Source organism: Leuciscus leuciscus (assembly GCF_965113295.1).
Source record: "Leuciscus leuciscus genome assembly, chromosome: 3".
Lineage (NCBI taxonomy): Eukaryota > Metazoa > Chordata > Actinopteri > Cypriniformes > Leuciscidae > Leuciscus > Leuciscus leuciscus.
The window spans coordinates 43900675-43924173 of NC_138727.1; the positions used below are offsets into that span (position 1 = coordinate 43900675).

The 23499-nt window shown below is 36.3% G+C and overlaps 3 protein-coding genes across 7 annotated transcripts; 2 read left to right on the forward strand and 1 right to left on the reverse strand.

Annotated features, from left to right (window-relative positions):
- Nucleotides 1-20060, reverse strand: sparcl1 (SPARC-like 1). 5 transcript variants are annotated; one of them, XM_082163238.1, is made up of 14 exons: nt 19921-20040; nt 13371-13463; nt 13022-13117; nt 10700-10843; nt 9793-9848; nt 8818-8880; nt 7487-8446; nt 6161-6263; nt 5737-5858; nt 5443-5563; nt 3638-3774; nt 3258-3406; nt 1415-1563; nt 2-1246 (listed from the first exon to the last, which is right to left on the reverse strand). In XM_082163238.1, exons 5-14 carry the CDS (start codon nt 9844-9846, stop codon nt 1218-1220), a joined length of 1887 nt encoding a protein of 628 aa, XP_082019364.1. In that variant the 5' UTR covers nt 9847-9848; nt 10700-10843; nt 13022-13117; nt 13371-13463; nt 19921-20040; the 3' UTR covers nt 2-1217. The 5 variants fall into 5 exon arrangements, with proteins under 5 accessions (XP_082019368.1, XP_082019364.1, XP_082019365.1 ...); XM_082163239.1 differs by having other exon boundaries at nt 13371-13460; nt 19921-20030; XM_082163241.1 differs by lacking the exons at nt 13022-13117; nt 13371-13463 and having other exon boundaries at nt 10700-10838; nt 19921-20060.
- scpp1 (secretory calcium-binding phosphoprotein 1) lies at nt 10905-15145 on the forward strand. Its single transcript, XM_082163274.1, has 9 exons — nt 10905-12572; nt 12689-12743; nt 12841-12888; nt 12978-13040; nt 13552-13581; nt 13689-13724; nt 13846-13884; nt 13996-14061; nt 14142-15145. The coding sequence occupies exons 2-9, from the start codon at nt 12690-12692 to the stop codon at nt 14538-14540; spliced, it is 735 nt and encodes a 244-aa protein (XP_082019400.1). The 5' UTR covers nt 10905-12572; nt 12689; the 3' UTR covers nt 14541-15145.
- tnip2 (TNFAIP3 interacting protein 2) lies at nt 18386-23221 on the forward strand. Its single transcript, XM_082163261.1, has 6 exons — nt 18386-19523; nt 19964-20257; nt 20367-20456; nt 20595-20873; nt 21010-21126; nt 21797-23221. The coding sequence occupies exons 1-6, from the start codon at nt 19203-19205 to the stop codon at nt 22034-22036; spliced, it is 1341 nt and encodes a 446-aa protein (XP_082019387.1). The 5' UTR covers nt 18386-19202; the 3' UTR covers nt 22037-23221.
- The last annotated feature ends 278 nt before the right edge of the window (nt 23222-23499 follow it).

Sequence of the window (23499 nt, forward strand, 5' to 3'; positions counted from 1 at the left end):
GCCTCAAAAAAAAAAAAAAAAAAACTTCCAGTGGAAATTCAGTTTTTGGAGATACTGACACCAATACTCAAAAAAGACTGCGGTAAGAAGGGAAACAAATAGTTCAAAAGTGTGAACTTTTAAGTATGAAAATCTTTTTCGTTTCGTGCGTATTAGTTTTTTTTTTCTCTATTCATTCATCTTACAGAAAAAAAAAGAGCAAAAACAGAGCATTTGTCCATCCATCCACCAACAACTTAAGGGTCGCAGGAGCTTACAAGTATCTCATACAGCTTTAGGCGCCGTATTTCCTAATCATTTTAGTACATATTTCTGATTTTACGTGCTACAAAAACTGATTATACAAGGTTATTCGAGATCATTGTCCTCAAATGATGAAGTACTGTTCATTGCATTGAGACTGTCAGATGATAAATGTCCATGCATCAACTGCTCACACAGAAGTCATTGAATTGTGCTGCACACTTAGGCACACAGTTCTGACCAAAGTAATTTAATGACTTCCTAAGGGTTTGTTCCAGACACAGTTTTTTATTTGTTTTAATTACAGTGGTCATAACCCACACATTTCTTTTCCAAACACAGTAATCGTTGTAAGTGTGCATAACAAAGCTTCCAAGGCTTGTGACAGAGGACATAAAACTTGCTATGCAAATTGAACCGGAACTTTAATGATAAGATATTATCAGTTATAAATTTTTAAGGAAGTCATGTTTAAGATTTATTTTACATGAGCATAAAAAAAAAATAAAAAAAATCATTCTTGATTCAATCATTTAATCATTAATATAATTTGCAATAAATATGTAGGCTAATTGTTCAACAACAAGCATATATCAGAGTGGCATTTTTCTTCATTATCTGAAATAATTTGGAAACATTTTTATAAAATTACTTTTATTTTGTTATTTTATTCACTATGTAAACTTTTCCCTCACTGGAATGCATACAAAAACACTCAAACTAAAACTACACTTTTTTTTTGTTTTTTAGCTAAATAATTAACTATAGTTCATTTTATTAATAACCAATATGCTACACAATATAATGCATAAAAAATAAAAGAGTTTTAGATATTCTTGTCCATCGTGATCATTACACATAAAAAAAAAAAAAAAAACAGTACCATTTCACTGAACAAACAGACCTCCAGGATTATCTATATCTTTCTTCAAAGATAACAACCTTCAGTTTCTCCTTTTGCAGCTCAGAGATGCTCAGAACAGCAGATTGGAATCCATATCCTCTGTAGGAATAAAAATATAGAGAAATATATTTAAAAAACCAACCTGGGTTGTTTATAAAGTTTTTGATTTATTTAAAAAGTGTGCATAAATAATGCATTTAAAGAGAATGAATAATACATTTAAAACTCTTTGAGCTGTTTAAGGCAAGGCCTTTAAAATCCTCCTACCTTCTTTAATGCCAAAGCAGCTGCACCACTCTTTGAAGGAGACTAGCTTGTCCTTGTCAGCATCACACTTTTGGAAAAAGACAGAGGTGCAATGCTCCATGGGAACCAAGGGAACGCGCAGAGGAGCCAGCTCAGAGTGAGAAAGAATCCTGCAACAGTATTATAAATAATCACTGGTGAAAAAAAAAAACTACTTAACATCATGATTCAGGTAGTGTCCATTTGTCATGAGGACAAAAATGAATTAACAGAAGAAAGAAGAAAAATCTTGTAATTAACATACTTCATGTCCACACTGTTCAATGGGGTTCTATATAGAATAGATTATTGTGCTATTATGGCAAAAAGGTTCTATATAAGGAGAAATGTCTTAAATGATTACATAAATACTTTTGTGTTTGACAGGTTATTTATATACAAATAAATCTAGTGACAAAGTATGTTTACGACCTGTTTAATTTATGAATATTAATTACAATTAAAATGTATACAATAACAAAATTCATTCATCAAAACTAAATCCGTAAAAAGATCCCATGATGGGTGCCTGACAAAACCCTTTAGGTTCTATAGAACCTTTTCTTTAAAATCACAAACCAACACAAGATTCTTAAAACTGCAGTGTGTAATTTTCTTCTATCCAAGCAGGGCTTGACTTACACCCGTCAACCAGCCAAATGCAGGTGGATTTCAGCAGTGGCGTGTAACACAGTCACGCCTACTAGACACTTTGGCGATTGATTTTATATAATATAAATTTTTCAATTGTAGTCTTTTAAAAAGGCATCAGAAATAATAAACTAAGTGCAATCTAGTGTTGTCAGAAATATAGTTTTTTCGATACATATCGATACTGAAATATCTGAAACTCTTCTGCAGAATATATACACAATATACCAGATGCGCGTTCTCGCTCTCTAAACTCTCTGATAGCGAGTGACACACAAACCCGTGTCCCTTTACTCACTGGTTTAATTTGCTCCGGATGAATATTGTTGGTGTTACTTACAGGGCTTGAATTTGGGCATGGGATTGCGCATATTGAGCATAATTTTACTCATTCCTGCAGATTTTGTGCTCACACCCAAAGTGTGTGCACATAATGACACTATTGGCTATATAAAACAGTATAATGGGTCCGTGCATTAGATCTTAAAGTGACAGCAGCCTAATATACCTGCTGCCTAATTATACGATTTTTTTTTTTAATATCTCTATGCCAGATTTTCCCTATGGTATCGATGTCAAAATTGTAGCCAATGAAAATTATGAGTGGCAAGTAACTTTGGAAAACTGGTGAGAAAAAAATGTATGTCAAGCCCTGTACCCAGTGTAATACATCTATAAGTAATTGATTCACAAGCAGATTTTCTCCAAAAGCACACACTGCAGCTTTAAGGCCTCCGTCTCATAGGCTGACCACTGACGTTGTGGAGGATACTGGCACCGAGTGTTTCTTTTTCTGTAAATGTCCCTCAACCACATCCTCACACCAGCTAAAAATATTACTGAACCTCCTGTATGAGTAAGTTCGAATTAGAATAGTCTCAGCCTCAGACGTCTTGCCCACGAACTGCTCATGAACCATTCACAAATGCACTCCAAAATGGCAAGCATTTCCCAAAATCGCACTGATCTGATTGGGTAGCTTTAAGCAATTTCAGGAGTCAGTGTGCAGATATTTTTGATCAGTCTTTTAGCACAGCGTCTGGCTCTGCAATACTGGCATTTAACAGCCGATATAAATGTAAAGTGAATTTATCAAGATAATTGGGGTTTCCCCTTTATGATAAGCAAAACAATATTGCAAGATGGAATTTGTACAGAACCTCAGCCACCCCACCTGTCTGAAGGATGTTGGTCCATTTGTGCAAACTGCCAGTGCACTGGATAGATGTACATGTTGTAGTTCTTCTCAAAGTCCTGCTGTAGAAGCTCGACGGGGTGATCGCCTGCATGAAGACGCCTCTCGCTCTCATAGATCTTCTGAACCTGTTGAGCAGAGCATTCATCATCTGTAATCCATTCACATTTGATGGTTTAGATACAGACAAGAGCTATTTTCCAAAGAAGTACATCTGCGTTTATTTTTTACTGTCAGAAGTTGGGGAGCTGAGTGAAATTTGTCTCCAGTTTCTTGTCTTAAATCTACTATTTGTCTCTTTAGAAGACATGCGATATCTAAATAAATAACTGTCTGTCCAGTATCCCTGATATACATACCCTGATTCTTTGTTTAGCTGTGAGAAAGCCAGGAGACATGGAGTCATGCTCGTATAACTGCAGAAGCACATTCTTCAGCCAATCCCGCATACGTAGAGGGAACTGCACCAGCTCTGACTCTAGACATGGAGCAATAACTGCCAGGAGAAATAAAAATAGACAAAAATTAAACAACAGAAGATATATATTAAGTGCAGGGGTGGTTAAACTTAAATTGGTTACATTTGGTTGTGAGGCCAAAAGTAAATGTTGCATTGTATCCAACTATATTAACCCTTAAACGTCATTCACCCTCCTCCCCATTCATTTTTTTAAAGTTAGACTTTAACCTTCTTAGTATTCCTCAATCAATTCATTATACACAATATAATAAAAAATAAAAAAATAAAAAAATAAATTGTATAGGGTATACATGAGTGTAAGTATATATTTTTTCTACAACAATAATTGAGTCTCTGATGACTGAATAAGTGCAATTTACCTTTATTTCACAAGGTGGCAATGTCTGATATACAATGATGAAGTGACGTTTCACTCATAGTTACCACAGGCAGAAAACAAAAGAATAGGAAGTATCATCAGCAAAACTTGAAATGGCTCAGCGATTTACTAAACGCAATCAAATATTAGAGTCACTGTCACTTGATGGTGGATCTGGTGAAGGAGCTGTCAGAAATCAAAATATTGATTTTGAAGATGTTGAAAATAATTTTTCATAATAAAAAAAATAAAAAAAATAAAAAAGAGATAATTGAGTTTTGAGAATATGTTTGAGATTGCGAATATGAGCCAGATGCTGAATGTAGGCTACTGGAAATGAGCTCTGATGAGGACAGTGATGATGATATAAATACTGGGAACGCAAATATCTTTGCGAGGGAACGCAAAAGTTTTGTGAGAGAACGCAAATGTCTTTGCGGGGGAACGCAAAATGTTTTATATATATCCTCCCATCGCAATTTTTTTCCACCACCATGTCCTTTTAGGGGCTCAGTAGAGGTCCACCCATGTTAGATATAGAATTAGGTCGCTAAAAAGACCTGAATATGTAATAATGATTGGATAAACATTTATGCATTTAAAGGAACACTCCAGTGCTTCGCCTGTGCTTCCCCCTAATATAGTCCTTAATATATATGTCAATATCTGCCTAGGAAATCGCCTAGTGTTAATCTGCATCACTATTTGTACTTTTTGTGAATACGCAGGCCACAAGAAGTAATTAGGTGGGTTTTTTTAATTTTTTATATCACTTTTACTCAGGACATGCTAGCTGGCAACAAAGGATTCCATTCATTGTGCTAAGCTAAGCTAGCGCCGACCCTGTCAAACTAAAACAATGCATGCACTGAGACAAAAATGCATTTGCCCACCTATCTAAATGTAGGAAAGAAAGTGAATAAGCCCTATTTCAAAAAACGGTGGAGTGTTCCTTTAAGGATTAAAATATACATTAAAAAAAACTGTAGATATACATAAGTGTATAGAACTTATTAAATTAAATGGAAATATTAAATAGTAATACTAATCTGGATAGCTCAGAAAATTATTCAAGATTTTTATTGCAGACTTTGGTGTCTTGCTAAATCAAGATGTAATTTCAGAGACATTGTTGAGATCTCTTTGGAAACTACATCTAAAACACAAATACGTACATCTCTTCGGACACACAATATTTATAGGGGCTTTTTCTAATGAGAAATATGGTTTGCTAAAATTATTAAATCACATTAGCATCACTGCCAACCACATTTTACATCTCATGTGCTAACAATTAAAATAAGCATGTCAGAAATGTTTCTTACATTTGCAGGACCCAGTGTAGTCCAGGTGAAGTCTGTGGCCTAGTTTGGTCCCGTCAAGGCTACACTTGGTGGCAAAGAGCTGACAGGATGTGTCATATGTCTTATTGTCAGTTCCGCAAACCTAAAGTGAAGATGTCCCAATGCCAACAGCTTATTATTAGCAAATGTTATTATGCTTTTTTATTTAATCAATATATGTTACTTAAGTTTGATCAGTAATGAAATAAACAAAGCCATTTTATTGTAATCAGTTGAATTAAAATTAAATTAATTTGCTAGATAACACATACTTACATGGTCAAAATCATTTACACTGGGAGGACATTCTGACGGCTCCTGACACACACAGACGGGCTTGTTCTCATCGTTCATTTTGCATGTCTTTCCTCTTTTACAGCGAAAGTTCTCACAAGGGTCTGGATAAAACAATGAAAGAATGTGCAAATATTCGATAAAATACTGTGTATCCTCAATTCAGGCATCCACTGCTGCTTTAAAAAGGCTCTCAAAGAGACATCTAATAAAGGTTATATATAACCACCCTGTAAAAAGTGCCAACATTCCTTTGCATCTGTTGGTTTGGATAGAGCATAAACCAGGGGCTAAGGCTCTCAATGACTTCTTAAGCCAGGTCGGTTTAACAGTCTGTTAAAGAAAAACTCTGCTCAGCAAATTCCTAATAAGAATTTGGCGCTATGGAGACAGAAACAACACTCACCAGCTGGCTCCCCCTGTCTGCTGGGCCGATGTGTGGGCCGAATGTCAGGGTAAAGCTCCATAGTGGCCCTAATCTGTACAGGATTCATCCCCACCAAACGAGTCTATAAAGAGGCACAACCAATTTTTATTTACAATAGCAATCTATCAAACACATTAAACTAGTGCACCTACTTACACTTTTCACCATTTTCCAAAGAACCTAATTTCCTGTGAATGTGAGACTTCCGATTCATTGCCGCTATATGGTAAACTAGTAGAATAACAAAGTGCAGTAAAAGGTAAAACTATTTCCACACAAAAACCAGATAATTATGATATCAATAATGAATTAAAACAATAGGAAAACAAATACAAGTTTAAAACTGGAAGCGGTTGACAGTGTTAACAAAAGCAAATGTGACATAAAAATGTGATTATAACCATGCCATTTTAACTGGTTTTTGGACTTGTCTTTGAGCTCTTTTACCTTGACTCATCTTTTGGCACATTCAGACGGGACTAAAATAATTGAGAAGCTCTGGTAATAATTACTTTACCCCACCTCTCCATGTTAAACTAATCCCGTCCGAATAGGGCTTTTCTCGGGATTCGTACCCGAGCGTACGTCAGACAACCGAACATATGGTTCGTGATGTGTGATGCAAACTCCAAAATATATTAGTTTACAAATCATGCACTATGGGAAAAAGTGTTTTGAGGTCATAACATAATTGTGCAAGGAGCCATGTGCAAACAAGTCTTTATTAAAGCTGCAAGCAGCGATGAAAAGGGCCCTCGCACCCGTGCAACCGCCACCCGGCGGCTTTAGGAAAACAGAGCACGGTGGGCAGTATGTAAATATAGGAGGACTATGTCAAAGTCATTTGTATTTGCCACACTTCCTGCTACCAGCAGGCTGCGCTATTACTATAACTGAATATTGTCATGTAGATGTGTTCAGGACAGGACTCTTATCAAAGATGTGAAGTTTGGGGCAGATCTGTCAATCAGTGGACATTTCACAACAGAACTGCCGGCTATTGTGTTTGAGGTAAAATCAGCAAGAATATTGTTTTCACTGAATAACAATGATGTAAATAATGGAAATGCTTATGGCGTGAATAGCGTGTTAAACCGTTTGCAGTGATTGGTGAATTTATTTTTAAAACTACTTTAGCTGGAAAATAATAATTCATTTGAAATGAATTTCAAATCTACAAAAAGCACATATGTGCAGAATTTAAGCTACCAGGGCTTGTCAAAGCTTGCAGTCTGGTTGTATTAATCTAGAAAATCACACTTTTGATATTTTATAATAACAATGTATGTGTGATGTATTTGGTACCCATTTCCCATTCTTCTTTTTGGATTTAGGCTCTGTGTTTTCAGTGGGCTCCACCACTTTTTCTGGGTCTTGCCTCTGTGCACGTTCCTCATCGGCTTCCATTGCACTGGCTTGGTCACTCTGCATCTTCTCCAGCTGCTGGTTGTTTCGCTGCTTCTTGGCTTTGGCCTTTCCATGTGTATTACTTTCATTCTTTTGCTTCTTCTCCTTCTTTGCCTTCTTGCTACTAGAAAGAATAGTGGTCTCAGGTTCAGTGTTGTCCCTCTCATCCTGTTGATCACTCTTCTTTTTTTCATTGTCATTCTCAGAGTCTTGAAAAGGCTCTTTCAGCTCATCTTGTGTTTGCTCTGCTGGCACTTCCTGTTCCTCTGCAATGTCCTCTGAGTCGTTGATGGATTGCTGGGAATCATAATCCACTGTGGCTGTGGGGATCACATCTTCGATTGTTTCCGTCGCATCTTTTTCCATAGTGTTGATGGATGAAGCTTTGGTCTCCTCTAGCTTGATGGATAGTGGCTGTGACGCATCACGGTCAGCTGCATAGTCCAAATCCATTGGTATTTCTGACTCAGTACTGCTGTCAGTCTCCTTTGCATCCTCACCTTCACTCTCAGTTACATCTTCATTCTCAATTGTAGATTCTCCATTTTCCTTTCCCTCCTCCTCCTCAATCTCCTTAACTTCTTTGTCTATTTCTGGACTGTCATCATCACCTTCATCCTCCTCCATAGTTTCCTCTGCCTCCTCAGAGACCTGCAGGAGTTGAGTCAGTGCCTCCTCACTCAGGAGCAAAGGTGTATTATTCTCACCTCCCTCTGAACCTTCAAGCTCTTCTGCCCCCGCTTGCTTCATCTCCACATGGCTTTCCTTCTCTTCACTCATGTCCTCATCCTGAGAGCTGGACTCAAAAGGCAGAAATGTGGGCAGAACTCCATCCTTACTGTCAAGAAGCTCCACTGACTTAAAAATAAATAAAAATAAATAAATAATTAAGTACATATAACAGATTGAAAACATTTAAGACAGCAAATTATATTTACAAAATATACAAAAAATAAAATGATTCCTGATTGAATTAGTGTTAACAAATCGGTTGAGTGAATAATTCAATGACTCATTCATAAAGACAGTCAGTTGTTTTGTTTCTGAATGTTCCCATCTTTTTGTTTGTTTTTAAACGAATTTACAAATGATTAATGAGTCACTGATAAAAATAAATAAATAAATAAAAAACGCCAAACATGGAAACAAATATAAAATTACACAAACGGTAAAAAGTCCTCAAATTCGAGAATGAACTGTTTATAAAATTAAAACTTTTTAAGAATCACCTGCTCTTGTGGAGTTGGGTTGTTTTTGACATGCTGATTTTTTCCACGAGGCTTACTTTGTACCTAAAAAAAAAAGAGAAAAAAAAGCAACTTATCCTTTTGTTTTGGTTTATGAAAGTTAGGCTAAGCTGTCAAACAGCTTTCATTTGACCATTTCCAAGTGGCAAAAAGTGTTCAAAAATTTAGTTTTTATAATAGTTTGCATACATGTGCCACACATGCACACATCACCGCACATTATGTTCGCTGCTATCTTTACAGAACCAACTGTATTTACCCAGACAACAATCTTGTTTCAGCTACACAACTCATACAATTACAACATATTGCTTTTCATGTAATATCCTTCCGACTCAATTGTTTGAGATTATCTTTTCCAAACCGCTCTCTTCATGTGCTAATTTCCTGGAGGAATGCAGATATTATTATTTCAGAGAAGTATTGCCTTTCATACCCTAATAAGCAACTAATGTTGAGAGTCCACTTACATTACATTCTCCTAGCTGAATTGCAAAACATGCCTCAGTCTTATGATTTAAGCGAGGCATTTTGTAATTTTAAACCTACACTATTATCACCAGCCATGGGACTGTGGGATTGATTTACTGCCCAGCAGAACTCCATTTAAGAGTTAGTCCACTCCCTTTCCAATCCCAAGAGTAAGGCAATGGAAAAATATATAGCCATGTTTGTGATTAGCGGTGTCAAACCCGCTCGTTTGACCCTGGTCATATATTACAACGCATTTCATTACTGCTTACAATGTTCCTGCTGATTTATCTGTACACTTGATATAATTTGACTGGCTTTCTAAAATCTCCTTTTCTCAAATTCCCAGTACACATACTTGTTTTTTGAACTATGTTCTTGGAAATGTCTTTTGGGTTGGCCTTTGGACATGATGCTGTAGATTCTGATTAAGAGAAGGATTATATAAATTAATGTTTGTGCTGAATGTTTGGATATTTTACTTACATAAGCAGCCAGTGCAGAGACCAAAAAGCAGAAAAGAAACAGGTCTTTCTTCATTTCTAGAAAAACAAAACAAACATAATTTGTATGGATGTCACCACAGTCCTGTGTCCTATCTTCTAACTTCCTGAAAAACTTGAAGTGTCTTGATCTCCCCATTCCCTATTCTTTTTATCTAAGAATTCTGCTTTACTGCCCTCTGGGCCGTTCTCACACAGGGTTCAGAGTTCTCCATCTGTATGCTGGACGTACCCCTGCCATGACACCCCGGCATAAATCAGCCATCTCAGTTGTTGTGGCAACAGGGCCCAAGAGATGAGCCCCGCTCAAAAGTCACATTCAAAGTCCGGAGGGGCAAAGCAAACATCAGAAGCTACTAGACTGGAAAAAGAGTTGACTAAGTACACAAGCTTTTTGCCTCCTGCACAGAGACAATATGCCTATTATAGGCCATGTTGATGTAGACAATGGCTTGGGTGCAATGGTATGAACTGAAGATACTGCTCTCCTGAAGATGACAAATAACTTTTCGCTATTTAATTAAATTTCTTTTTTTCTTATACTATTTTGTCTGTAATATTCAGATTTAAGACAGAAATGCAAAGAAAACTTTAAATTCTTAAAAATGACTTAAATGATTTGTCTGTGCATATTTTAATTCCCGAATATTTATCATATCAAATACTTAGAGTTAGACTAAAAAAAATAAATAGATTAAAGTTTTACTCGCTCTACAGCAATTAGAAAATGCAAATAAATGGCAATATGTATATTCTTAATGATGACATCAACATGATTTGCATCATGCAGTTTTTTCATTTATTTATTGTTTACACTAACTTATTATTTCAGAAGTGATCCTTCAGTTAATTCAATTACAGTAACAAGAAATTGGAAATTTGACACTTACCTGAGCTGTGAGGTTGCCGGTAGAATTGGGGGGAATGTTTAAATTTCACGTTGCAGAAAGTCACCGAGAGGCAGTCAGTCAAAGTACCTCTGACTCCCTTATGCCTCCCCCTCAGCACTGTTCATCAGATTCCCTTCATCTGTACTGGGCCACAAAGAGAGACAACCAACTGAAGCTTCAGAGGGGGTGGGGTGGGGTGAGGAACAGAGAGATGGAGAGTGACACGAAAATACACCGTAATACTTTGAACTAACACTAAGTGTTTTTTTTACATTATTTTAACAGTCTAGTTGTGCTCTTCCAAAATATTTAATAAATCTATGGGGAAAACACAGAAGAAACCCTGCTGGTACTTGACAGATTGTCACAGCCCTGGGACAGGGAATTTTGACATTCAAAGCTACAAGCAGATATTAAAAGCCACCTGTAGATGGCGCCCAGTGCTTTTGCAGATCTTGAATCTTTGCCAACTGGTTTGCCAATCAGCGTCTTTTATTAACTGTGCACCAATTTTGATTATAGTATCAGTTTATTTAGGTTTATTTAAATAAAAATAAACATTACACACACACACACACGTTGGGTTTTCATGTTTTTATGATTTTATACTGTACATACAGTATATTCTATCCCACACACACACTTTAAAGAACTTTCTGTTGATCAGAGAAAACTGAAATGTACCATCGCGGTTTATGTTATAATTATATATTTTATATAGGCCTACATATATCTTAGTTTTGTGAGCAAATAAAAATGTAAAGTAATATAAAAGATTGCATTATACACTAGAAAAACTGCTTGGTATATTCTTAATCAGTTTTAACAATAACAATCAACCTCAACTATTCTGGAAATCTAATAATAATATTAATAATAATAATTCTCTCATAATAATAATAATAATAAATTCTTTAAGTTAGATCTCTTAAATATTAGACCCTTTCTCTCACTTATCCTTGTCCCATCTACCCTTTCCACATTCACCTTTCTCAGGAAATCTAATTATAACTGCAAGCAAATTCCACTTAAATTGCAAGAGCTGCATATTCATTTGTGAACCACTGTGCATTGTTTTATATTTCCTCTGCTCCGTTATCAGAAAACATCTCTATGTGGGTTTCTGGGTACACTGCAATGATTAAATGAGTAAAATTGTGAGGAATGTTTGTAAAATGGAAATATTCCACTCTCCACCAAGGCAAAAAAAAACAAAACAAAAAAAAACTGCAGCACTCCAAATATGGAGCTCCAGGAAGTGGTGATGTAATTCATTTAGCAAAAGAAATAAAATAAAATTAAGTATGGGATGTTAATATAGGATTATTTTCTACAAGCATAAACTATTACAAACGAATGATTTAATTTCTTGTTTTCAATAACATATGCATAAGGTGCATATAATAAACTGAATTTATATAAGGTATACACAGTACTGCTTGTCTATGAAAAAAATAGGAGGTTGGAATGCTCTCATTATGGACTTCCTGTCCCAGTGTGGGACCAGACTGTACTCTTACTTAGTATTTAGAGGCCACACACCCTATAGTTTAGCATCCTAAAATAGACACGTACAGGAGAGGAAGTTTGGGTGAGCGCACACTGTAGTGTGTCATTGCATTATGTAAACATTCTTACTGTGGCACTCTCATTTTCTTGTATTCCAGCTTGAGGTAATGTGCCCCCACAGTAATCTGAGTGTTGGCGAGCAGGAAGTGATGCTGTTACCTTAATGAAGAGTCAGCCTGTTAAATAGCGCTTTCTCTAGACATTCCATTAAACTCAGTCTATAGCTTTAGCTATAAACACTCGTTCATTTAGTCGATCTCCTCTGCTTTCTTGGACTTTGCATTTGGACTAAAAGAAGAGCAAGGTAAGGTCCTCAAACCCTATTTATTATTTTTACGTAAAAAGGTTTCAAGAACTCTTAAAACATAATAAATACTGAACAGAAATATAGATTTTAATCTTCAGGTTTTTGCATTTCAGAATGAAACCTGCCATACTGATTCTATGTCTGCTGGGAACAGCCTATGCTAATCCAGTGAGTATGCAGTGAATAACCTAAAAAAGCATTTAAATGGTCTTTCCATACGTTTCAAGGAGTAAAGATTTTTCCTTCTTTGAATTACATTACACAGATCTTGCATAAAATGGCAATGGAGATGATTCAACATGCATCCAACTCTGTAAGTGATGCTGGGTTTAATTTCAAGAAACTTTGTGTTAACTTTAAGAGTGCTTTAAAGTTCTGTTCTTATAATCTTTTATATTCCAGTCGGAAAGCTCTTCAATATCTGAATCCTCCGACCAGAGTAATACCTCAGAACCTTCAGAAGAGGTACGCTTCCAGTCAAATTCCACGTCATGTATGCAAAAATTAACTTAAATGTGTATCTACACGGAGAGACAGCTGCACTGTAAAAAAAAATATATGATCAATAAGTTATGACAACATACAATTTTACATTGCTTTAAATAAGTTAAGCAATTTTTAACTTTTATTTTAAGTTATACAAGATTCAGCTCATTTTTAAAGTCAGTTTAATGTCATTTAAGTTCAAATGACTTAAACATCAAAGTTGATTGTACTTAATTTAAGGCAGCAATTTTTATTTATTTTTTTACAGTGTGGATGTCTTCACAGTATAACAAAAAATAGTTCTCTCACCTGATATCATACAGGAGAATATCTGTATTTTCTCATACCAAGAATATCCAACTATATAGGCAACTAATGCATGTATGTAATGCAAAAGTTCTGCTGTGAAAAAAACAGAAAAAAACTTTGAAGAAAAGAACTTTGGTTTCACAATATTAATTTATATAAAAATAAATTATTTATTTTACAGAAGTCCAAGGAAAATGTCTCAGACAGCAATGTAAGTGCAAAGACTATTAGGCCCATGTCAACAAATTGAATGACTATACTAAATATATTTCTGTTAAGGATACAGACTCACTTCAATTTCTCTTTTTTTCTTGACAGAGCTCAGAATCGCTTGAATCTGACTCGGATGAAACGGTAGGCTATAAATAATAATTACTGTTCATATCTTTTCCCAAATTTACGAAACCACTAAACAGATGAATATGACTGAAAATGTCAATGTTTTTCTTTTTTTTTTTATCATTTTTGTTTCAAGATCTCTAAAGAGAGTGAAAGCCATTCTGTGGAAAATTTGGTAAGTTATGTTGCTCTGTCTAATCTAACAAGGAAAAAGCTCTAAAGCCTATACATTGCATAGAAATGGATTCTCTGTTTATACGGTCCTGTTTTATCTATGCTTATCTAGATTGGAAAAAGCGAGACTGCACTGACATCGGATAACACTCAAAGCAGTAAAGAGAATGTCCGTAGGGTAAGGAACATCGAATTGTATGCATCATACAAAATGTGTGGTTACACTAGAATAATGACCATCATTATGCATTCATACAGGGCTGGATCTACACCCTCAAATGGGTCCATACGAGTAACAGCGGCAAAGTGCAAGCGACCAGCCAGCCGGACATCAAATCCAGTGAAAGCAGTGAATCAAGTGAAAGCCAGGAAACAGTTGTTCTGAGCACAAAGGAAGAGAATAACGGTGCCGACACAAGTGAAAGCATGGAAGGTACTGAGTATAGTACGAGCAACAGCAGCAGCAGCAGCAGCAGCAGCGAAAGCACTGAGTCCAAAAGCAGTGCAATGGAGAGCGAAAGTCGCTCAACTGAGTGCCTTCCCGGGGCTGACAGCCAAGAATGTGACAGCGAGGAAGACTTTCCTCAGGATATCGGTGATGATGGTGCAACCGACCCTTTCAATGGCTTCCTAATGCCCGATGTCACTGAGCCCTAGCAGCAGTTTAAGACATGATCTTATGACACAATGCTCTGATATCTGCAAGTGGAAATCCCAGGAACATATTAAAATGGGAATATTCTATTAATAAAAATATTTAAAGGAGGGTATGTAAGGAAATTGATATAATATTAATATAAACCGTTAAGTAAATGTTAATAATAATATTTTTAAGGTACCTCAGTCTAGATCATTCTTAACTTAAAATTAAAAATATATTATAGGCATACATTGATATTTTGTTTTTATACTTGACCATATTGTTAACACTTTACAATATAGTCTCATTTGTTAACATAACATTGTTGTTAACAAACATGAACTATAAAGGAGCAATATATTCTTACAGAATTGATTTACCTTTATTAATGTTAATGTGTATTGACAGTGAACACCTAGTTTTTATCTTAAAAATGTATTAAAATTGTAAAATGTAAAAGTATTGTTCATTGTTAGTTCATGTTAACAAATGAAAAATTATTGCAAAGTGTTACCGAATTGTGTGCAGAATTTTTATTTAATTTTTTATTATTTATAGATTGTATAGTCATTTATTTTTACTGTTGGTATTAACCATTTTCAAATAAAGTAAAGAAAAAGTATGCCGTTGTTTGCATGAGTGCTGTTTTTCCCCAGGAACTCTTCATGCTACAAAACTGCAAACGCAAACACTTCCACATTCATAAAATGAAAGAGTTGCCCTAATGCAATCCAAGAGTAATTACCAACTTCATTGCCTATAATTTCACAGATTTAGCTCATACCTTTGCAAAAGCATGCCTAAACATTAAACAATAAAAATGTGTATAGAGAGCTGAAATGACTGTTGTGTAAAATCAAGCTATGAAAGAGCACTTTCAGCAGAAAGGAATATTGCAACAATTATATGTGTGATTGACTTATATTTACAAGTAATATATCATGTCTGTCAAACACATGTCATTACTGTTTTGATACCACAAGATGGTGGCAAACTTTAAAGAACAGAGGTGGGGTTTCCCTAGGAAGAACATCATGAACTCACACAAACATTACACACTGAGCGGGACTTTCTGCTGTTTCATGTGTGCTGCTTTTGGCAGAGGGATAAAGATTCCAGAATGAGGGTTTAGACATTGTAAGTTTGTTAATTACTGTATAATTAAAATTACTGTTTTATGGTTCAATCTTCAGATAACAGACTAAGCACCATTGGCTTTCATTGTCTAGACAATTGGCATAATGTGTGATCCAAGATAATGGTAGGCATTATCCATTATGACAAGGAGGGATGGTCTAAGATGAAACCTTTAAATACAGGGTTTTTTTTAGAGACAACAGTGTATTATGTATAAAAAAATTCCAAAAATGTGGAGTAAAGAATTTTAAAATAAAACCTAAGGCAATATAAATTAGTCTGATGTGCTTTTTCTCAAAGTTCACAGTTAAAATACAGTTAAAAATAATACTGACATAAAGGAGGAAATCTAAATATCTGATTGTTTCAACAGAATACAGAATAAAATACTTATAGGATATATATAACACATTGGAATTTTTTATTTATTTAGATATTTTATTTAAAGTTATGCAATAGATTTATGAGAATGTGGGTCAATTATAACACTGTCAGTTTGTCCAATCAGCTAAGATTTACAATGTCACTCATTTTGCATGCTCTTAGGACCCCAATGTGAGTGCTATAGATAGATAGATATTCTTACCCGAAAAGTTTGGTGATAAATGTGTAAAGTGTGTGTGTGTGTGTGTGTGTGTGTGTGTGTGTGTATATATATTATATATATATATATATATATATATATATATATATATATATATATATATATATACACACACACGCGCACACACACCATTGTAATCAGAATTATTCAACCCCCATTGCAAATCAGCTTTACAGACTTCAAATTTACAGACTTTCAGCTGTTTGCAATGAACAAATCAAACAAAAGTAACTGAAATAGCTCAACACAACAAATGTGTCAAGTGGTTTCCCCAAATTCAACTGAAAATGCAACTTTTAATGACTTCTGCAGTCTCAAAATTATTCTACCCCTTCATGGCAAGCATATTTAGTACTATAACACCCTTTTGCTGTTATGACCTGCTGCAAACGAAACGTATAACCAGACACCAGCTTCTGGCAGCGTTGCTGAGGAATCTTAGCCCATTCCTCATGAGCAATGGCCTCCGGTTCAGTAATATTCTGGGGTTTGAGTACTGCAACCGGCCTCTTCAAATACCACCAGAGATTTTCTATGGAGTTCAAGTCAGGTGACTGTGATGGCCACTGTAGAATATTCCAGGATAATATTCTTCTGCAACCAAGCCTTGGTGGATTTTGAGGTATGCCTGGGATCATTGTCCTGTTGGAGGGTCAAATGACACCCAAGCTTCAGCTTCCTCACTGACGGCATGACGTTTCTCCTAGGATTTCTTGATACTTCAATGAATTCATCTTGCCTTCCACAGACGGCATGTTTCCAGTGACAGAGGATGAAAAGCAGCCCCAGAGCATCAACGAGCACCACCATGCTGAACTGTAGACAGTGTTCTTTTCAGCATATGCTTCATTCTTCTTCCTCCAGACATACCGCTGATTCAAAGGGCCAAAAAGTTCCAGTTTTTTTTCATTGCTCCACAGAACAGAATCCCAGAACTTTTGTGGCTTATTTATATTATATTTATATGATTTTGAGCAAATTGGAGCCGACTTTTCTCGTGCTTTTGGGTCAGTAGTGGAGTTCTGGCATGGAAACTGCATGCATTTAAATTATTACGCGACTTACAGTGCAAGCTGAAACCTCAGTGCCTGCAGCCACCAAGTCTTGCTGCAGGTCTTTTGTAGCTAGAGGGTTTTTCTGAACTTGGCTTCTCAAAAATCTGGTTGCAGCCATTGATAACTTTTTCTGCCCTATCCAGGTAGTGTTACCACTGTTCCATTAACTTTGAAATTGCGAACCATGCTTCCACTTCGCAATCTTATTGAATCCCATTACTTGTTTGTGAATGGCGATGATATATTCTCTTAACTTTTTGGACCACACATTTTACTCAAATGTGACACTCAGCAAACCCCGTTCAGATTTTTTATGTGTTCTAGCTCAAGCACACCTGGTGCAATTAATGAAGCCCTTGATTAGTTGCATCAGGTGTGCTTGAGACAACACCTGTTTTGCAGACTGTTGTGAGGGATTCTATTCAGGGTGTTGAATAATTTTGGGACTGTAGAAGTCATTAAAAGTTGCATTTTCAGTTGAATTTGGGGAAACTACTTGAAACATTTGTTGATTTGAGCTATTTCAATTACTTTTGTTTTATTTGTTCATTGCAAACAGCTGAAAGTCTGATTTGCAATGGGGGTTGAATATTTTTGATAACACTCTTCTGTGGAGCATAAAAGATGATATTTTGAAGACTGTTGGAAGACTGTTGGTATAAAGGTCAATAGGAACTAAAACTGTTTGGTTACCAAATTTTGGTAACCAAACAGTTTTAGTTCCTATTGACCTTCATTGTATGGAAGAAAAGAAAATATTTTTTTTTATATATATACTGGAAACCTTCAGGTTGCCTACTGTACATCTGGCCTAGGACTACAGATGAAAACTAGCCTTTTGGCTAACTCTGGCATATTTTACAGTTGAGCTGTTATGTTAATATGCACTGTCCTTGCAAATAACATAATAATAAAAAATTATAATAAAAAATAATATATATATATATATATATATACATATACATATATATATATATATATATATATAAACAGCGGGAGTTAATAGGAACCAAAGCTGTATTGTTAAAAACATTCTTCAGAATATATTTTGTGTTCTGCAGAAGACATAAGCTAAAGGTTTGGATTGGAACGACATGAGGGTGAGTATCCTTGATCACAGAGGCTTAATTTTTGGGTGGACTATCACTTTAGAGATGTGAATACTGTTTTTCTTTCCCCTACTTTCATTCATGCCTTAGATTCGTCGACAGAGAAGCTTCAAGTCTTCAGTTATCTGAAAGCCGTGCCACCTTGCAAAGTTCAACAGGCAGCTCCCAGCTTCACACGCTCTGCGCGTGGACGCCACATAAGGACTTTATGACTAAAGCGTGAGTGTTAAAGTCCAGTATACAGCCCGTTTTTACACTGTCAAACTAAAACGTCCCTATTATAATCAGGAAGATGTCTACACAATTTTTTTTTTTTTTTTTTGCGTCGCGTCACTGGCACGTACAGGAAGGGTAGCGCGCATTCTTCGTGCACACGCACCGGGCGGCGTCAAGCAGAACTGTGATCTCCCCAAACCTGATATGACACCAAAGAGAGACAACTGCCTTTAAAAAGTCTAAAACCACAATTAAATCACACGCGACTCCACAGTTAACCTCTTTTAATGCCAAAATAGGGACTGTTACCTAACAATTTTTCGATGTTTTATGTGAAGTACGAGAAAAAATATACCCAATTTGAGATGGGGGAAGTCCCCGCAAGGAAATCCCCTCTTCATAAAATAATTTCGAAATTGAGTGAGACTCTCACAGGCTTAAGCTTTCTGCTTTTGGTCTACAGCAGACGTCTGTAGCCTATGACACTCAAACCTGTACAATCTATGGGAAATTCGTACTTTATGTACTCGTTTTAAACGCGCGAGCGGATTATTCAGCATGGATGAGATGAAGAGGGAGAACGAGGCGCTGAGGGCGAAGTTGCGCAGCTGCTCTACACTCAACACATTTAACCACGAAACACAACAAGAAATTGCTCGTTTAAATCACTTGGTTACATCCAAAGACGGAATTATCGCCGATTTAAAGGCAAGACTGGGGAAGTATGAGAAAACCGTGGTCATTGAGGGAGAGGACCCTTATATTGTAGGGCCGTCGAAATCTCTAATCGAGAGTTTGTGTAAGGAAATTTGCAAATTAAAGCAAAAACTCATGGAATCAGAGGTGGACACCGCCCAGAGACTGGAAACCAGTAAAACAGTAAGTTACCTTACAACACATTTCTCACTTGTGTTCCTACTGCTCCATTATGTAGAAGAACTTTTTTTTTTTTTTTTTGCCAACAACCCCACTGTAGAGAATCATCTTTGTAAAGTTTTTGAATTCCTTACAAAAAAAAGTACATATACACATATACATATACATTATATATATATATATATTATTAGTATTATTTTTTAAATGGTTTAAGGTGGTCTCCCAGAGTGATAATTTGAAATGCTCAAAATCCAAACAGATAAGCCCGACCAGCAAATCAGTTTATCATGGTTTAAGATGTCTTTCAGCAGATTTGTACCGTTTGTTTGCCTTTGCGTGTATTTGGATACTTGTATGCTTGAGCTGTGGCGAAACAAGTGCATTTGTTGTTAACATTCACCTGAACTGCATGAGAGAGTCTCCTGACTGTTTGCTTGTTCCAGGAGATTCAGCGATTGCAAGAAAAGTTGAAGGAGAAGGATCAAGAGCTGAAGACCATCAGGGAAAGGCCCGAGCAGGAGAAAGAGAGGGAGATCCAGCAACTACGCTCCACCTTGGCCGAAAGGGATCGGACACAGGCCACCAGGGCCGTCCTTTGCAACTCTCTTGCTGAAGAAGCAGAGCAGTTGAGGGCCCAACTGGGGGCCACTGTGCATGTGTGCCAGGAGCTTTTGGGGCACATGGAGAAAGAGAAAAGCAAGACAGCCATGACCGATCAGAGAGCTCAAGTTAATGAGGTGTGTTGGAAACTATCAGCATTCTACAAAATCTGGACCATCTTTTAAAAAACTTAGAAATTGCTGTTTAACAATTATATTTGACCTTGTTTTTTTGTATCTTCATAAGACAAAAGATTCCCCTGAAATACCCCATCTAAATGTCATCATCAGCAAGTTAGAAGAGGAGAATGACCAGCTTAAAAAGAGAGTTGCCTATGTAAGGATCACATGATCACTGACATTTGTCAGAAAATGTCACTCAGTACATTTTACGGAAATGTAAAAATATTCCTGGAAAATGTCATGTCATTTTTTTCTGTTCACATCATAAATATATGTTTTTGTTCCATCTCAGGTGGAAAGTTTAAACTCAAAGTGGCAGAAGTATGACTCCAGTAGAGAGGAGTACGTGAGGGGTTTGTGTCAAAAGTTGAAAGAGTCAAACGGTCTGGCATCTGCAGGTCCGACCCTGACCCAAACTCAGGCTGCGGGCAGCATGGCTTTGTTCCAGCAGGAGATCGCACGGCTCAACGGCCTCCTGCAGGACAGGATGATGGAGTGCGAGAGACTCGGCAGAGAGAGTGATGACAATACAAGAAGAGACCAGGAGCGCATTCAGATGCTTGAGCAGCAGGTCTGTATCAGTTCAACTAGCAGAGTTTGAATTCCTCTTAAACAGGAAGTCGGTATATTTTTGTAACAGCAAAGATGAGAAGTAATTTGTTTTGTTTGCTGCCCATAAACCAAGTCCTTTCCTTGTTCTCTCATAGGTTCTGGCCTATATTGAGGACTTCAAATCGGAGAGGGCAGACCGAGAGAGGGCTCAGGGTAAAATCCTGGACCTTCAAGACGAAGTTGGGCGACTTCAACTGCAAATACGCACACAGGCATGTATCATTTATAAAATGCTCAATGAAATTTGAAATTATGAAATAAGAATTATATTCTTGAAAAGAACATTTTTAATCTTTGTGACAAGATTAATTTGGGATGTAAGATGTCATGTGGTGCAAAAAGGATATATATATTTTTTTTTTAAGTCACAATGAAATTGGTGTAGCAACAGATCTATTCTTTCATTTATATATATATATATATATATATATATATATATATATATATATATATATATATATATATATATATATATATATATATATACACACACACACACATCCAAGTGCAATGGATTATAAAAAAAAATATATATACACAATTAAATGCACTGTCCATCGTTTGAGGATTTGATTTTGAGATATGGACTTTGCACTCAATAATTAAAGCTGACTAAATTATTGGTGAAGTCCAGTATACATCATAGAGAAAAGTCTGTCATTACGACATTTTGATTAAACATTACTTGGTAAAAAAAATGTAATATACATGGATGATTCATTCACAATAATATCTGTAATGTATTTACAAATAGAGATAGGTTAATTTTCCTTTAACGCCAGCATAACTCCCCCCCCCACCCCCCAACTAGCATGAGTTTTTCTTTTTTTAATCCAAAGGCCATTTCCTTCTAATTACATGCCTTGTTTTTTCATCATGCAGAGCGTCCAAGACGCCTCATCCTCACGCCGACTTCACATGGGCCTTAAAAAAGTTCCCAGACAAACGGACACTGCCGAACCACTAAGGAACAGTCCCCCAGAAGCTAGCTCAAAAAGGACTATCAGTAACACTGCACCACAGGGAGCCGCTGAACTGCAGTGCCCTCGGTGTCTCACCACATATGACGATGAGCACGCGGCCGAATACCTAAACCACTGGGATGAGTGTGCCAAGCTGTGAGTCTTTTACCTCACTGACTTTTCACAGGGCACAGAAAGCACTGAGGACATAATCACTACAAGCTTGCAGACTGTGAGATGTGCGATAGGGGTGTTGATGAAGGCAGGGACACGTTTAAACAGGATGGAGTCGAAGGAAGAGCTTTTTTTTTCCTCTCTCTTTTTTCTTTTCGATTGTGGACTTGGTTGATGTTCAGAAGATTGCTTGTGGCACAGGACTCAGAATATGACTTTAGGTTGGTCATTTCCAGTTGAAAGGCTTACTCACATGGCTGTCATAGAATGCAGATGGTTTGGTTATGAAACGTTATTCAATCTCAAGCAATTGTGGTTTATAAGTCACTGGGTTTTGCCATTTGTTTGGTGTCATGGTTTTAAGCATGATACGAGCTTCAGTCAAATTTTGCTTTATGCTGTATTGCAGATCTGTGTATAGTTCAGATGGATCATAAAATGGGTATCATATACCTCACTGATATGTATTCTCTTTATCAGCTGGTTTGCACTTTTTGCTATATTATAATTATTTCCAAATACAGATGATAAAAGTACATATTCTTTTATATTTAATTCATAAGCTTCTTTGTTATTAGACTATTGAATATAATTCATACTTTTGTCACGGTGCTATTTGTAAAGTATATTGTAATGTTTATATATTTCATTTGTAGGTATAATGTTATTACTTGCCTTCAGGTTAAATGTATCACATTAAATAATTATCAGATCATTATTTGTACCAAGAAATACAGAGCAGCACAGTACACACTATTAACAATCTTTTGATATTTTACTATTTGATTCATATACCGTATATATCAAACTTCAGTTTCCGATTATAAATGTTATATGGTTACGACGTATAACGTCATTACTTTCTCAGACTTCTAGGCACCTTTTGACTGTGAGGTACTTGCCATTTGATCCCCCTCTGCAGTTAAAAACATTCTAGTTTTAAGTAAGAGAGGAAGTTCCCTACATCCTGGTAAATTGAGGCGTGACGTCTCAGTTGCTGCGTCTGACAAAATGGCCTCCTAGTGCAGCACACTTTTACAGGGTTTAAAGGTACTAACAACAAAAATCAATTGACAATAAGACATTATTGACAGGGATGGCTAAAATAAAACAGAAATGTGATAACTATAAGATGATTTATTTTTATAATAAAATATTTGCTTAAAGATCATTTTCTAAGCCATTTGTAACCTTGTTTGTGTTTGTGAGTGTATTTGTACAGTCAATGGTAATTATTAGTAAGATATGGGAAACCAGACTAGTAAGATCATGAGGCATAGTGTGTCAAAGCATTAAACTCCAGTCCCACGGGATTTTGAAGAGTGTGTGATGTGCACAAGTGGTGGAAAGCCCCTTCCCAAACACAACTGAGTGAAGAGGCTATAACTGCAGCAAATTCTCAGCTGTCCTGAGGCCTGGAAGTGAATAGCAGAAGAGAAGTAGGTGACT